This window comes from Sinohyriopsis cumingii, chromosome 12, assembly GCF_028554795.1.
Source record: "Sinohyriopsis cumingii isolate HCF-2022 chromosome 12, ASM2855479v2, whole genome shotgun sequence".
NCBI lineage: Eukaryota > Metazoa > Mollusca > Bivalvia > Unionida > Unionidae > Sinohyriopsis > Sinohyriopsis cumingii.
Genome location: NC_142972.1, coordinates 40,596,513 through 40,609,439, shown reverse-complemented (window position 1 = coordinate 40,609,439; position 12,927 = coordinate 40,596,513). Strand labels below are relative to the sequence as shown.

The window sequence follows — 12,927 nt, the reverse complement described above, 5'->3', positions numbered from 1 at the left end:
AGCGATATGACTGAAAAAATCGTTAAAGCTGCGTTAAAAATCCAAATCACACACACACACACACTGATTCAAAATGTTACTCTCTGCCAATATTATTCAGTGGAATGGATATGGATAGACAACATAGTTATAGTGTTTTACAATGTAAAGAAAGGATATATAGGTGTTGTTCCACGTGACTGAATTCTCACGTATGGCTGACTGTACCCGACTTTATTCTGAGCCATGACCGATCACTGAGTAGCACAATCATGGCCCAGCACACACACACACACACAAAACACCATTACATATAGAGAAACAAGCAAAAGGTAAATGTCAAACATAACATCTATTTGCAATAACTGTTAACTATTGTCATTATTTTAAAGCAATTACGTACAATGACCATTAAAGCGAAATGAAAATTAATGAAAAATTGATCTTAACAAGGGTTTATTTTTCTTACGGATACAGCATGAATCCGTCTTATCAAGGGTAGGTCATTTTAGTGCAGCCTTGATAAAACTGATATGTCTAAACCGGTTTTTCACATGGTTTATAGTGTACATGTTTAGACAAGTTTCAATTGATATGCTGTCTTCACATGACGGGTTCTGTATCAAGGTACACAATTACTTCACTTACCTTGTTCACTGTGAACTTAACATTAGCTATTTCGGCTTTCATTGGTGATGAAAGCGTACAGTACAGTATACATGTTTTGTCGGTATCAGTATAGGATAGGTAGATCAAACTAAATATGTTTTTTTCATAGTGGGCGGAAAATGTTTGATATGACGTAGGAATGTCGAGTTCTTCAGGTTCCTATGCCTTATCAAACGAGTTCTTTCCCCCGACTCGGAACAAAACACTTATATATACTTCTAAAAACATGAATTAGGCATTTGGCGTTTTATGAAAGATGGTGTACAACCCTCAACATGTGCATGTACTTAACTGTGGCTAAGCCCATATGAACTGTGCATTTGCATCATCTGTATGTCTGCATTTCAAATATGGATTTACTCTTCAGCTTAGAATTTTTAAAACTCTTGCATGGGACATGTGAATCGATTTAATCTGCAGTCACAGGCAAGTGCATTTTTTCCTCATTTCTCAAAGGGAACATTGGTTCTGGACCAGTAGTAAGTGGCCCCTTTTCTTACACTCCACAAACTGAATAGACACTCTACTTCCCTGCAAATTTCAGGGAAAATTTTACAGACTAAAATAATTAATACATTGAAGTGTATTTAAAAACCTGATCCATTTACAGTACATTCAAACTCTCTGTTTTTATGTTTCAATTCATGATTTTTTATTTATTTATGCATTGAACTTAGAATGAGAACTAAAGCATAATATTAAGAAATCAAAGATTCGGTGTCTTTCTAATATGCAGATTGGATTGTTAATATTCACTTGAATATAATCTAACAAGAAAATTCTAACAATATTGTAGTAATGATATGTTTTTTTTTTCTTCTCTTTATTTTCTACTTGAACAGTCGCAAGAATTTAAAATATATAACTACATTTCCCTGTATGGCGCCCAGTGATCTCGACAACACTCCGACAGGATGAAATATTTCTAGCTTGGTTTACAATCAAAACGGTTGCTGCTCTCTGTGACACGTCTGCCTTTATGTTGCAACTATTTCTCAGGTTTATTCTAAGATTTTCTAAACAATATCGATTCCACTTCAATCTTAACAGACACATTTTAAGTACCTCCACTTAAACTTTCTCGTTAAAATCTACAATTCCGCAGGCCATAATTTTTAAATTCTGAAGCTGAAATAGAATTTAGCTGTTTAGTATTTTCGATGATTTAAATTGTGGAATGTCCCTTGGGAATTAAACATGGAATAAAGTTTCCTCTAAACGTTGAGCATATCTAATCTTGCCTTGAATTTTGACATGACTACTTCGTCTTTCTTTCTTTGTCTATAGTTTTAAAAGTTTCAATTCAATATTTCATCGGAAAAATACCCCTCTCTCTCTCTCTCTCTCTCTCTCGTTTGATGTCACTTTGTACACTAGCTTCATCTGAAAACTCATTTTCAAATACTATGTCAAAGATATTGTTGGCCTCCTTAACTAACTGAAACTTCCTCGGCCAGGATACTGTGAAATGCACACAAACTGCTCATCGCTGCTCGCGGTACTCTCCCATTATCCCAAGCGGCCGAGCGGCCATTTTCACCAAATATAACTGCATTTCCTAAAATCAAAAACGTGTGTTTGAATTTTTGAATATTTTAAATGTATAGCAATAAATCATTGCGGATATTTTATAAGTGGACTATTATTTAATATTTTAAGTTTTAAAAGTAGTTCCAGGCTGGGTGTGTGATATTGGAAATACAAGATGTACGATACGGAATTACAGATTGAACAATTGTATCGAAAGCCAGAACAGCAATGTAAGATTAAATGGGTATGTAATAAAGATCGATAATGATTAAATTGGTATGTGATAACGATCGATAATGATTGTATGGGTATGTAATAAAGATCGATAATGATTAAATTGGTATGTGATAACGATCGATAATGATTAAATGGGTATGTAATAAAGATCGATAATGATTAAATTGGTATGTGATAACGATCGATAATGATTAAATGGGTATGTAATAAAGATCGATAATGATTAAATTGGTATCTGATAACGATCGATAATGATTAAATGGGTATGTAATAAAGATCGATAATGATTAAATGGGTATGTAATAAAGATCGATAATGATTAAATGGGTATGTAATAAAATCGATAATGATTAAATGGGTATGTAATAAAAATCGATAATGATTAGGAGTTTTCAAATTTGAACTTATTATTCAGATTATAGTATTTATTATAGCGAACAATATTTTATCACTTATTTCACATTGACACACACTCTAAACCACAACTCCCTTTCCCAGGGACCACTTTAGAATGTAAACAATTCATCTCCGGGGTAATCTCAGACAAAATGTTGTTTTTGATTTGCTACGTTTTCATGAGCATAAAACAAAATCAAATATACCATAAGTTCTTTTTATTTCTAAGATGTATGTATATTACTTTTTCTTTCCTGCTGTAAATGCATCCTTAATGCAATAATAATAATAATAATAATAATAATAATATCATTTGTTGTAATAAGAGCAATTACTACTACTACTGTTTTTATTATATTATTATGATAATTATATCTTGATATTATATGATTTGTTTCAATCTGTAATATAAAATATCTTGTAAATTTGTATGTTTATTACATAATCATTACTGATTTTATATATATATATATATATATATATATATATATATATATATATATATATATATATATATATATATAAGTCGTGTCAGAACATACTTAGCCTATGAATGCGGTTGTCATGGACAGATTCAGGCAATCTGGCTACACAACATACCAGCCTAAAATTGGCATCATACGCTGTCTGAAAACTAAATTTTCACTTAAAACTGTTATAAGTGCTCGTATTTATCCATAAAAGTCCACGCCCATGTAAATAAATAAGTGATTATTTGATCTTTTTGGCGCTGATGTGCATGCAAGTATAAATCGTTATCCAGGAATTCTAAACTATTCAAGAGACAATACAAACCTATTGATGACTGTCGGGTGATCTGTAGATTTGCACAGCAGTTTTATAATTCAGTTATATTTATTTTGATAATTTGTCATCTTCTATTCCTACATTTAAAGATAGTTTAGGGGTAATATTCCCATGTTGCATAATATGTTATGATATTGACTTCTCACAAATGTAAATATGGATGACAAAGTAAAAAAAAATAGAAACATCACATGCCTAAACGTTCAAAGAATGGAAACCTTTTCTGTTCAAATACTCTGCTTCATTTTCCTTTGTTGATAAAAGTGCCATCAAGTCATCCAATTACCTTTGGGAATTATGTTAAGATAATAATTTTATACATAATGAAGTTTTTGTTTTTGCTATTGGCATAGTGTGTGTGTGTGTGTGTGTGTGTGTGTGTGTGTGTGTGTTAATGGACATTTCTTTCTTATTAGCTGGTATAAATGTTTATGAATGTAGCCATGGTAATTAATTATTACTTCGAAATAACTGGGTAAATGTTTGTAAATACAGCTATTGTTATTCAAACAATAAAACGGTGTACACGAACATTTTTTGCTAGATCTTTTAAAGATAAAAACTATATTTTTTTAAAAACAATTTGCCTCCATATGAGATATAATAAAGCATGTGTTTTCAAGTTTTAAAATTAAATTCAACCAAATCTCTTCAAATTTAGTGGTTTGAATAATTAAATGAGGATTTATAAATTGTATATTACACATTGAATGTTTGATTTTATACAAAATCTGCAATTTAAAACATTTGTAATATATATATATATATATATATATATATATATATATATATATATATATATATATATATATATATATATATATACATGCACATTTTAACTAAGTGTTGACAAGGGTACCCGCAGCCATTTTTCCGGCTGGGGGGTCGGGGACATGTAGTGGCAGGCCATTAAATTTTACTAATGTAGGCCAAGACATGTGTATAGGTGACATCGGGGATGAGGTGAGCGGGAGGGGAACGCACCCTTGGCTCTGTGTTCTGGCGCCCATGAATTTTGGTCATTATTATTGTTGTTATTTATCATGTATTAATGCCTTTCTATAATCTGAGACTACCCATGTGTAAGTTATTTTTAGCATAATGGAACGGGAAACATCCTAGACAAGACCTCACAATGCAGGAACCAGTCTTCGTTGATTCGAGTAGTTTACATCTAACTCGACTCGATATTTTTGTTTATCCCAAACTCGAGTTTCAAGTCAGAAACTTGACTCCAGGAATGAAATAAAAACTAGAAACCAGGTGTCTAGACTCGAGTTTGAAATAAAAAACTCGTACTCAACTCAGCGTAATAGGCTTTTGAGATCTCAGGGCCTAAACAGTAAATATCTCAAGATTGTGGAAATTGCGCCAACACTTTTATTTTTTCTCGCTTCATTTTCAGTTGTGAACAGTTGACGAATCAAACGGTGAAGCAGTTAAGGATTTAAGTAAGTTTAATAGCAAAGATGTGTCTTAGGGAAATGAAAATTATTTTATAATTTCGTGTAAAAGGTACGTTTAACCCAGGTATATAAAGATCACGAGAAAATCAGTAACAAAATGTCATTGCATGTAAAAGCGGTGTTCCAGTTTTGGATGACATTTTCGCCAGGCACACTAATGCTTGAAATGTAAATATTAGTTTGCAGTATTGTGCTTAGATTAAGGGCACTGATGATGGTGGTCATTTTTAAATTCTGGAACATGTTTTCCACATATAATCAGTTACAGTTTTAAAATGGTCCTCCTGCCTTTCTTCGAGTGTAGTCCTGATTGCAACAAAAAAAAAAAAAACCTGGATGTTTTCAGTCTTCTGTAACACATATTATGTTAATTTCAAATTGTAATTATAACCAGTGTAACGAAAGTACCATCTCGTTTAACATGTAAGGTAAAGAACTATTACGGACGAAATGAAACGAAAATCATGAAGTCTGGAGATACTGTATGTTTTTAATTAGGGGACTGAATTTGTTGATTACAATGCAACATGTGCCTGATTTGTTTCAGGTGAGATAAGAAATGGATGAAGAGACACAGTTCCGACAAAAATTTATAAACTTTCCTTCTTCATTTAACCTTAAAATAGAGGAACTTCGCAAAACTAAATATATAGAGTTCTGTATGAAAAATATAGACATGAAATGCAAATCTGATGAATTTGAACTACCAACAGAGCTGACAAGGATGTTAAATGTTCTTTCTTTCCTCAACTGGAAAGCCGACAAGAAAATGGTCGCGTTAGATTTAAACAAAGAGGTCCTGAGAATAGAAGAAGACAATATTGTTGCTCGATGTAACCAAATTTGGATGACACGGGAAGATGGCCACTTGACTGAATCAAACGAAAAACTAAATAAGTTAGAATCTGAGTCTAACGACAACCTTCTTTTGCTTGGGAAGTCAGAAATAGCATACTCTTATTCTGTATTTGGTCCGCGTTATCTCCTTCAGTCTGTACAACTATACGAGGAATTGCTTGATGACATAGGCAAAGAGGATATCCCAGCAGAACTAACCAAACTGTGGAAGTTTGATCTTGGGATTATATATCGTAAGTTTTGCAACATTGGAACCATACAGGAACGAAGGTGGTCAAAAGGAAACAGGGACAGTTGGATTAAAAAAGCAGCTGCATTGTTATATGACGTCGCTAGTTCTGATTCACCAGCCAGGTGGAAGGGTATATGTTGGGCTTCCCTTGGGCAACTGTTATATTCCATCGATACTGGGACCGGAGTCACTCAAAGTAAGAAAGAGTTGTTACCAGAGGAAATTGCAACAAAAACTACCGCGGATCTACTGAATTTATCCCTCGCAACATACTGGAAGGATTCAATTGTATTAAAGATATGTGGAAGACACTTTAGGTATCTTAAGGATGTGATAAAAGCAGAAGAACTGTTAAAAAAATCCTTAGATTTAAGGGAAACTGCGTATGCGCATCACCATCTAGCCCTTGTCATGAAACAGAAGCTTAAAGCTAAGATTTCATGGGAAAGAAAAAGCAAATTCGGGAACAAATATATCCCTAATTTCGCGTTTCGTGGTGCACAGTCACATTCATCCCCCTTGCAACAGCACTTGATACAGAAGGCATCAGCAAAGGGCTACGACCGAGTCTTCTTTATTCCAGAATCTAAAAAAGAAGCTGTGAAGGAAATTGTGTGTCATTTAGATAAAGCTATAGATGGCGGCAATGAGTGGGCTTCGTTTGAAAAGGGGTTGATATTAAGAGAGACAAACAAACCCAAAGAGGCATTTGACCTATTTCTGAACACGTTAAAAATACAAGAGTTTATATCAATCATAACAACTGTTTCATGCGAAGAACAACTTGGCTACTGTTGTAGAGATCTTGCCAAACGGGAAAAAGACCCCGAGAAAAAACGAGTGTTCGAAACAGATGCAATTACGTATTGGAAAAAAGCGATACAAACAATTGCATATAAAGTGAGCGAAGAGCTGCATTTTCTTAAAGATGGGTGGACGGCATATCCAACACTTAAAGACTTGTTTCGAAAAGATAAAAATGACATTACAAGGCTCAAGGAACTTGCAAAGCTTAGTGAAATGCTGGGAAAGCATGGCGAGACTCTTGATTTTTACGAACAGATAATGTCACTTGACGAGGAGCAAGCCAAGGATCCAGCTGTTATTGAAGGTAAAATTCAAAGTTTAGTGAAACAAAATCAGTTTGAGCAAGCAGCGGTCATGTTAGATCTTCACAATTGTACAGAAGGGAAGGACCAAATCAGCTCAGAGTTTCGCAAGTTCGTTTACCTTAAGTGTGCTTTTTATTTATTAAGTGTCAATAAAAAGGAAGACTCTGGTAAACGATTTCGACAGGCATTCTCAATTGATTACAAAAACAATTCCAACCTGGAAGCCAATTTCGACATTTTTTTCCTTTATAACGAGGAAATTGAGAATGATAAGACTGGAAGCCAGACCATTTCTTATGATCTCACGAACAAAATGGAGCATTTTGTACCTGGAGATTCTTGGCTAAGGATCACCAGCAACAGTGATAAGGTAAAACCTGGAACATGGAGGAAGAATGAACAAAGTAAACAAATGGAGTTTAGCAACCATATTGTATTGATACTGGATACAAATGAAGAACCGCGTGGGGACTTGGAGCTTTTCATTAAAATAGCTGAAGAAATCGACAATGATAAGAAAGCGAAGCTAAGTTTAATTCTTGTTGATCAGTGTGCACGTCCTCGAGAACTAACAGCCTTTCCTTCTATTGATTTCGAAAGGAAGCTACTCAACTGCGAAGAAGATTTCATGCAGTGGATTCGTAAGTTCTTCTGCCACCTGCTTCAATGCCATTAGTTATCAGTTTCCTTAAGATATAGGTGCAGTTCAATCCAAATGTATGATATGAGCAGGATCTAATGCATGTTTTATTTTCAACGTGCTTTGTGCTTCTTTAGAGCTCAGGAGTGTGGATTATGCTTGATTTAATGTAACACATTAGTAAATTACTTCTCAAATGGCAGCATTGTTCTGTCATAGTATTTATAAGGAATCTCGCATTGCGTTTCAGAAAGCATGAAAGGCCAAGCTTCAATACTTTGACATGTATCAAGATCAAATTCACCATAAAACGTGCACTTTGCTTTTTGTTCGTGTCACGCATTCAATATATGTTTAGCAAGAATGTATATATAATAATTACTACATTGCATTAATAGGGAGAGAATGTGTCAGTATATGTTGTGACTACTGCCAAATATTCTGCAAAAGTACACCCAAAACATAATAAGTTTGTCCGAATATACATTGTAGTAGTACTCATTACAAGTATTCTCTTGTTAGAAATCCCTCTTTCAACCCGTATTTTCGCCAGAGACATAGTATCAGCAGTTCAGTACTTCTGTCCGTACCCACTTTCGTTTCTGCCAAGTAACTGTAAATCGGTTTGAGATGAAGGTGTGAAACTTGTCAATATTAACAAAATTCAGTTAAAAGTACGCAGAGACATTTGATTTATTTTTATAAAATTTAGAATTTAATTATTTTGTTTACAGCAATAAATAGCAAAATGTCATCAATTGTAATGCAGCAGAAAAAAAGTAATTTTTATGGAAAATAGCACTGGCGTTGCTTAGAGCGCATTTCAGAACTTTCAGTACAGATTGCAGTTTTGGGACTGTGCATCCTCACAGAATTAAACCAATTAACTATACAACTTGGCTCTACTGCATGTTTACATGAGTATTTGTTGTGTAATGTGCTGTACTTGTTCTGTTATCACTTTGCAATATTTGTGTTCTTTCATATTGTTATATGCTTTTACAAGAATATTGTAAATCTCATAATGCATAAAGTATGTATGTATGTATGCATGTATGTATGTATGTATGTATGTATGTATGTATGTATGTATGTATGTTTTGTTAAAAATTCGTGAAATGACCAGAGCCTTTTTAATCTAACTTATTAAGATTTCATATATAAAGCTGTCAGAAACGATTGTACTCTCGTCATAGACAGTATAATGTGTTGTACATTACAGTTCTTGTAAGCTGTCAGAAAGGACAGTACTCTGGTCATAGACAGTATAATGTGTTGTACATTACAGTTATTGTAAGCTGTCAGAAAGGACAGTACTCTGGTCATAGACAGTATAATGAGTTGTACATTACAGTTATTGTAAGCTGTTCCTTAATGATAATGTACAGATAATATGTTTACTAAATAATAATTTCGGATGCATTTGTTTAGTAGTTGGTACGCGTGATTGTGTGTGATTATTATCAACTTGAACACGTATTTAGTTGGTCGGCCAATAATCCAGGAAAAAATGAAAGTTGCTTATATATCATGTTTGCTTAATATGCTATCGTTAAGTAACAAACGAATTATTTATTTATTTCCAGTGTGATTCATTCTTGCAATAAACATAAATTTGATAATTGTGAATGATTAGTGACTTCCTAAGTATATCTTCATTATGGTAATATGTCATGCACATGCTTATCAACGGATGTTATTTCTTTTTTCTTTAAGTTCATAATACTATATCTGAGAGGATGAGAAACATACACATTACATTTATTTATCACTGTCATCTTGGACAAGTGATGCAAGATACGAATACTTGTGTCTTATGAACTTAAACGATTATGATAAGTTTGCAATTAGAATATGATGCACTCATTTGAAAATTGTTAGCTATATTTGTTATGTAGATTTAATTTGCATTGTTTGGTAGTTATTTTCTTAAATATTTTTGTTCTATTTCATTATATACTATTGTAATGTAACATTAAATGTTGGACTTGACCTTATCCAAAATCAAGTTTATTTTCTACTTGACCAAATTTTATTCTGTAAACAACTAATACATAGATAAAATACTCTCTTTGTGTATGTGTTTAATATCAGGATCATTATTAATAGAAGTAAACCTGTTTATTTGGGTTAGGTATAGGTTATTGGAATTCCCCTACAATATACATGGCGTACCTAACATAGTCGAGGTTATACAATTTTAGAAACAGATATTCTAATTATTATTAACATTTTATTTTGTAAACATTAAGAACTTTCTAGAAGGTTATTTCCATCAGGTATTTGTTTTTAGAAAATGTTAATTGTGACCTGGGGTCAAGTGGAGGACTATATAATCTCGTTCGTGGAAGCATTATTAATTCGTGATTTAAGATCTAGGAGAACAAAGTTTGCATTATTGTTGTGTCCATAAGTTAATTTGGGATGGAATTTCTTTCTTCAAATTATTTAATTCAGATATTTCTTTTTCTGGAAATACCTAGTTCTCATAAAATAATAATATTCCTGGACAGAGACATTCACTGAGATTTAGAGTGAATTCAAACCTGGAATTATATTATTGTATTTCAACAAAAGACATTTGGTAGAACAACACGACACAGGCCGCCATAGGCACATCATCACATTCAGCGTTGGACTTAATATGGAGTTCTACTAAAGTTTATTCAGAACTTTTATCTTCAGGATACGTGTCTGTAAATTCTATGATTATTTTTGGATTCAATTCCCAATGCCTAAAGTTTTTTCTTCTTATTAGTTTCCATTTGTATTCTAGAGAAGTAAAAAAAAAATAGAATTTTACAAACATTGATGCTTTTCACTCTTTTCTGTTACTTATTTTAAGAGCATAAACTCATAACAATATTTATTTGGAAAACTTAACCAGCCATATTTACAGAACCATTAGACGTGTATCCTGTTAATATAATACATAAACTATAGGGTTCTTCTACGAATACTTCGCCGGCACAGAACCTCTATTTCAGTAGTTAGCATAATCATAATTTTTACATCGACCGATTTTAGCTAGTTTGGTGAGTACTCTTTTGTAGTATCAGTATTACTGAAATATTGCAGTGACACTTACTGCTTGAGCACAATGTTTCTTTCTTTTTATCGCCTTGCCAAATGAAGCTGGGACGGAATGTACTTCATTCGTATGTTTGTTCTTTACTTGTTTGTGCCGACCTTTAAACTCGTCGATTTGTTTTCATCAACACTCATAAAAATTTGAATATCGATGCCTCTTAACACACGTAACTCAAACAATTAGAAATTAGGTCACCATGACCCATTTTTCACGCTTGAATGACCTATATAGTTTCAGATATCCGTTCGCTGCACTCTACTTTGCATGGACCATATTTCACCTACACTCACGAAATTTAGTTCATCTTAAGGAAAGTGATTTAACAATATACCAAAATCCATGTCTCTGTGAGCCAATTGTCACCCTTGAGTTACTTTTGTAATTCAGCTATCCGTTCATTACGCACAAAATTTTATTGGATCATATTTGACATACGATCATGAAATGTTTTGTGATAAATCTTAAAGAACACAATATATTCTATCACTGTTGGCTAATTTCTACGCTCGAATGAGATGTGTTACAGCCTCTTTTGTTTGGACCTTGTTTGACCTCTACCCATGAATATTGGTATGTATATGCATTTTAATGAGATTATCCCAATGATACAAAACAAGGTAACTATGATCTTATTTTTTGAAAGGCATGTAATTTAGGCCGTATGTATCTTTAATCTTGTTACACATAGAACAAATAAACATTCTTCTACACTAGATTGATAAAAACTTTGTATGGTCACCAACTAAGTTTCTAGCTCAGAATCATAATCAGTGTGTAGCAGCTTTCGAAATTTCTCCAAAACTATCTAGGTCGGCGGTCGGTTTGAAGCTGTAAGAAAAGGCATAAACTCTATTTGCCTCGGTTTCTTCCCCACACCAGTCCGTATATTGTCTATTGTAAAGGGGGTTTCGTATTTATCAGAAAGAAACCTTATATGAGCGTTTACATTGCTAATTTTTCTTGTTATCTGGCATCAATGTATATGCTTAAAAAATGATTATATGAGACTAGCGATCATAATAGGTTCAGTTAGCACTAGGAAACGTCTTGCAGCCCTCTGGTTCAGAAATCAATACTTCGTAAGTTATCTTGTTTTCCTGACTTTTAGGTTAGTGGACAGAAGACTATGAATAACTTATAAAGTCTTTTTCTCGACATTTGATGTACATTCTGTGAGAAATTTGAATAACTAACCACTGCTCCTACCTTTTCTTCCTTGTTCCCTTTTAAGCCTTGAGTGTCCATTTCATGTACCTATTCTACTTGATTATGTACACATATTAAATAAAAACTCTAACAGTTTGACTAATTTGTATGTATGTATGTATGTATGTATATCTATATATCTATCTATATATATATATATATATATATATATATATATATATATATATATATATATATATATATATATATATGTGTGTGTGTGTGTGTGTGTGTGTGTGTGTGTGCATCTATTTATTATTTGGATGGCAGTGTTATTGATAACAGAGAGATATATCGATACATTATAAAACATACATATGACTATTTTCCTTATATGTTGTTAATTTGTATAAACGTGGTTTGAAATAAATGAACATTTTCACTTTAACTGTATTCTCTATAACTTTTTTCACACATATCCTCTTTCCAAATACCTTTTTAGACAATGCAATTGTATTCCTTTGTGTGTGTGGGTTGCTAGTTGTTGTCATGAAACCTAACATTTAATATGTTTTTCATGCTTATGTGTTAACGGTAAAATGCAATGCATTATGCCATATGTTTACAAATAACACATTGGCGAAATGAAAGTATTATGAAGTAGTGAATCTTCGTCAAACATCAGTGAGTCATCAATCGTGACAAGTGGTTGTATTAGTTTATATATTTGAACTGAAAATAAAAGTTTAGTGTCATTAAACGTG

General features: G+C 32.9%; 1 protein-coding gene across 3 annotated transcripts; it reads left to right on the top strand.

Moving 5' to 3' along the window:
- The first annotated feature begins 667 nt into the window (after positions 1 to 667).
- Positions 668 to 12,563, top strand: LOC149786311 (uncharacterized). 3 transcript variants are annotated; one of them, XM_089976697.1, is made up of 3 exons: positions 668 to 1,074; positions 5,024 to 5,069; positions 5,632 to 12,563. In XM_089976697.1, exon 3 carries the CDS (start codon positions 5,644 to 5,646, stop codon positions 7,960 to 7,962), a length of 2,319 nt encoding a protein of 772 aa, XP_089832823.1. In that variant the 5' UTR covers positions 668 to 1,074; positions 5,024 to 5,069; positions 5,632 to 5,643; the 3' UTR covers positions 7,963 to 12,563. The 3 variants fall into 3 exon arrangements, with proteins under 3 accessions (XP_089832823.1, XP_089832824.1, XP_089832825.1); XM_089976698.1 differs by having other exon boundaries at positions 668 to 1,127; XM_089976699.1 differs by lacking the exon at positions 668 to 1,074 and adding an exon at positions 2,201 to 2,422.
- The last annotated feature ends 364 nt before the right edge of the window (positions 12,564 to 12,927 follow it).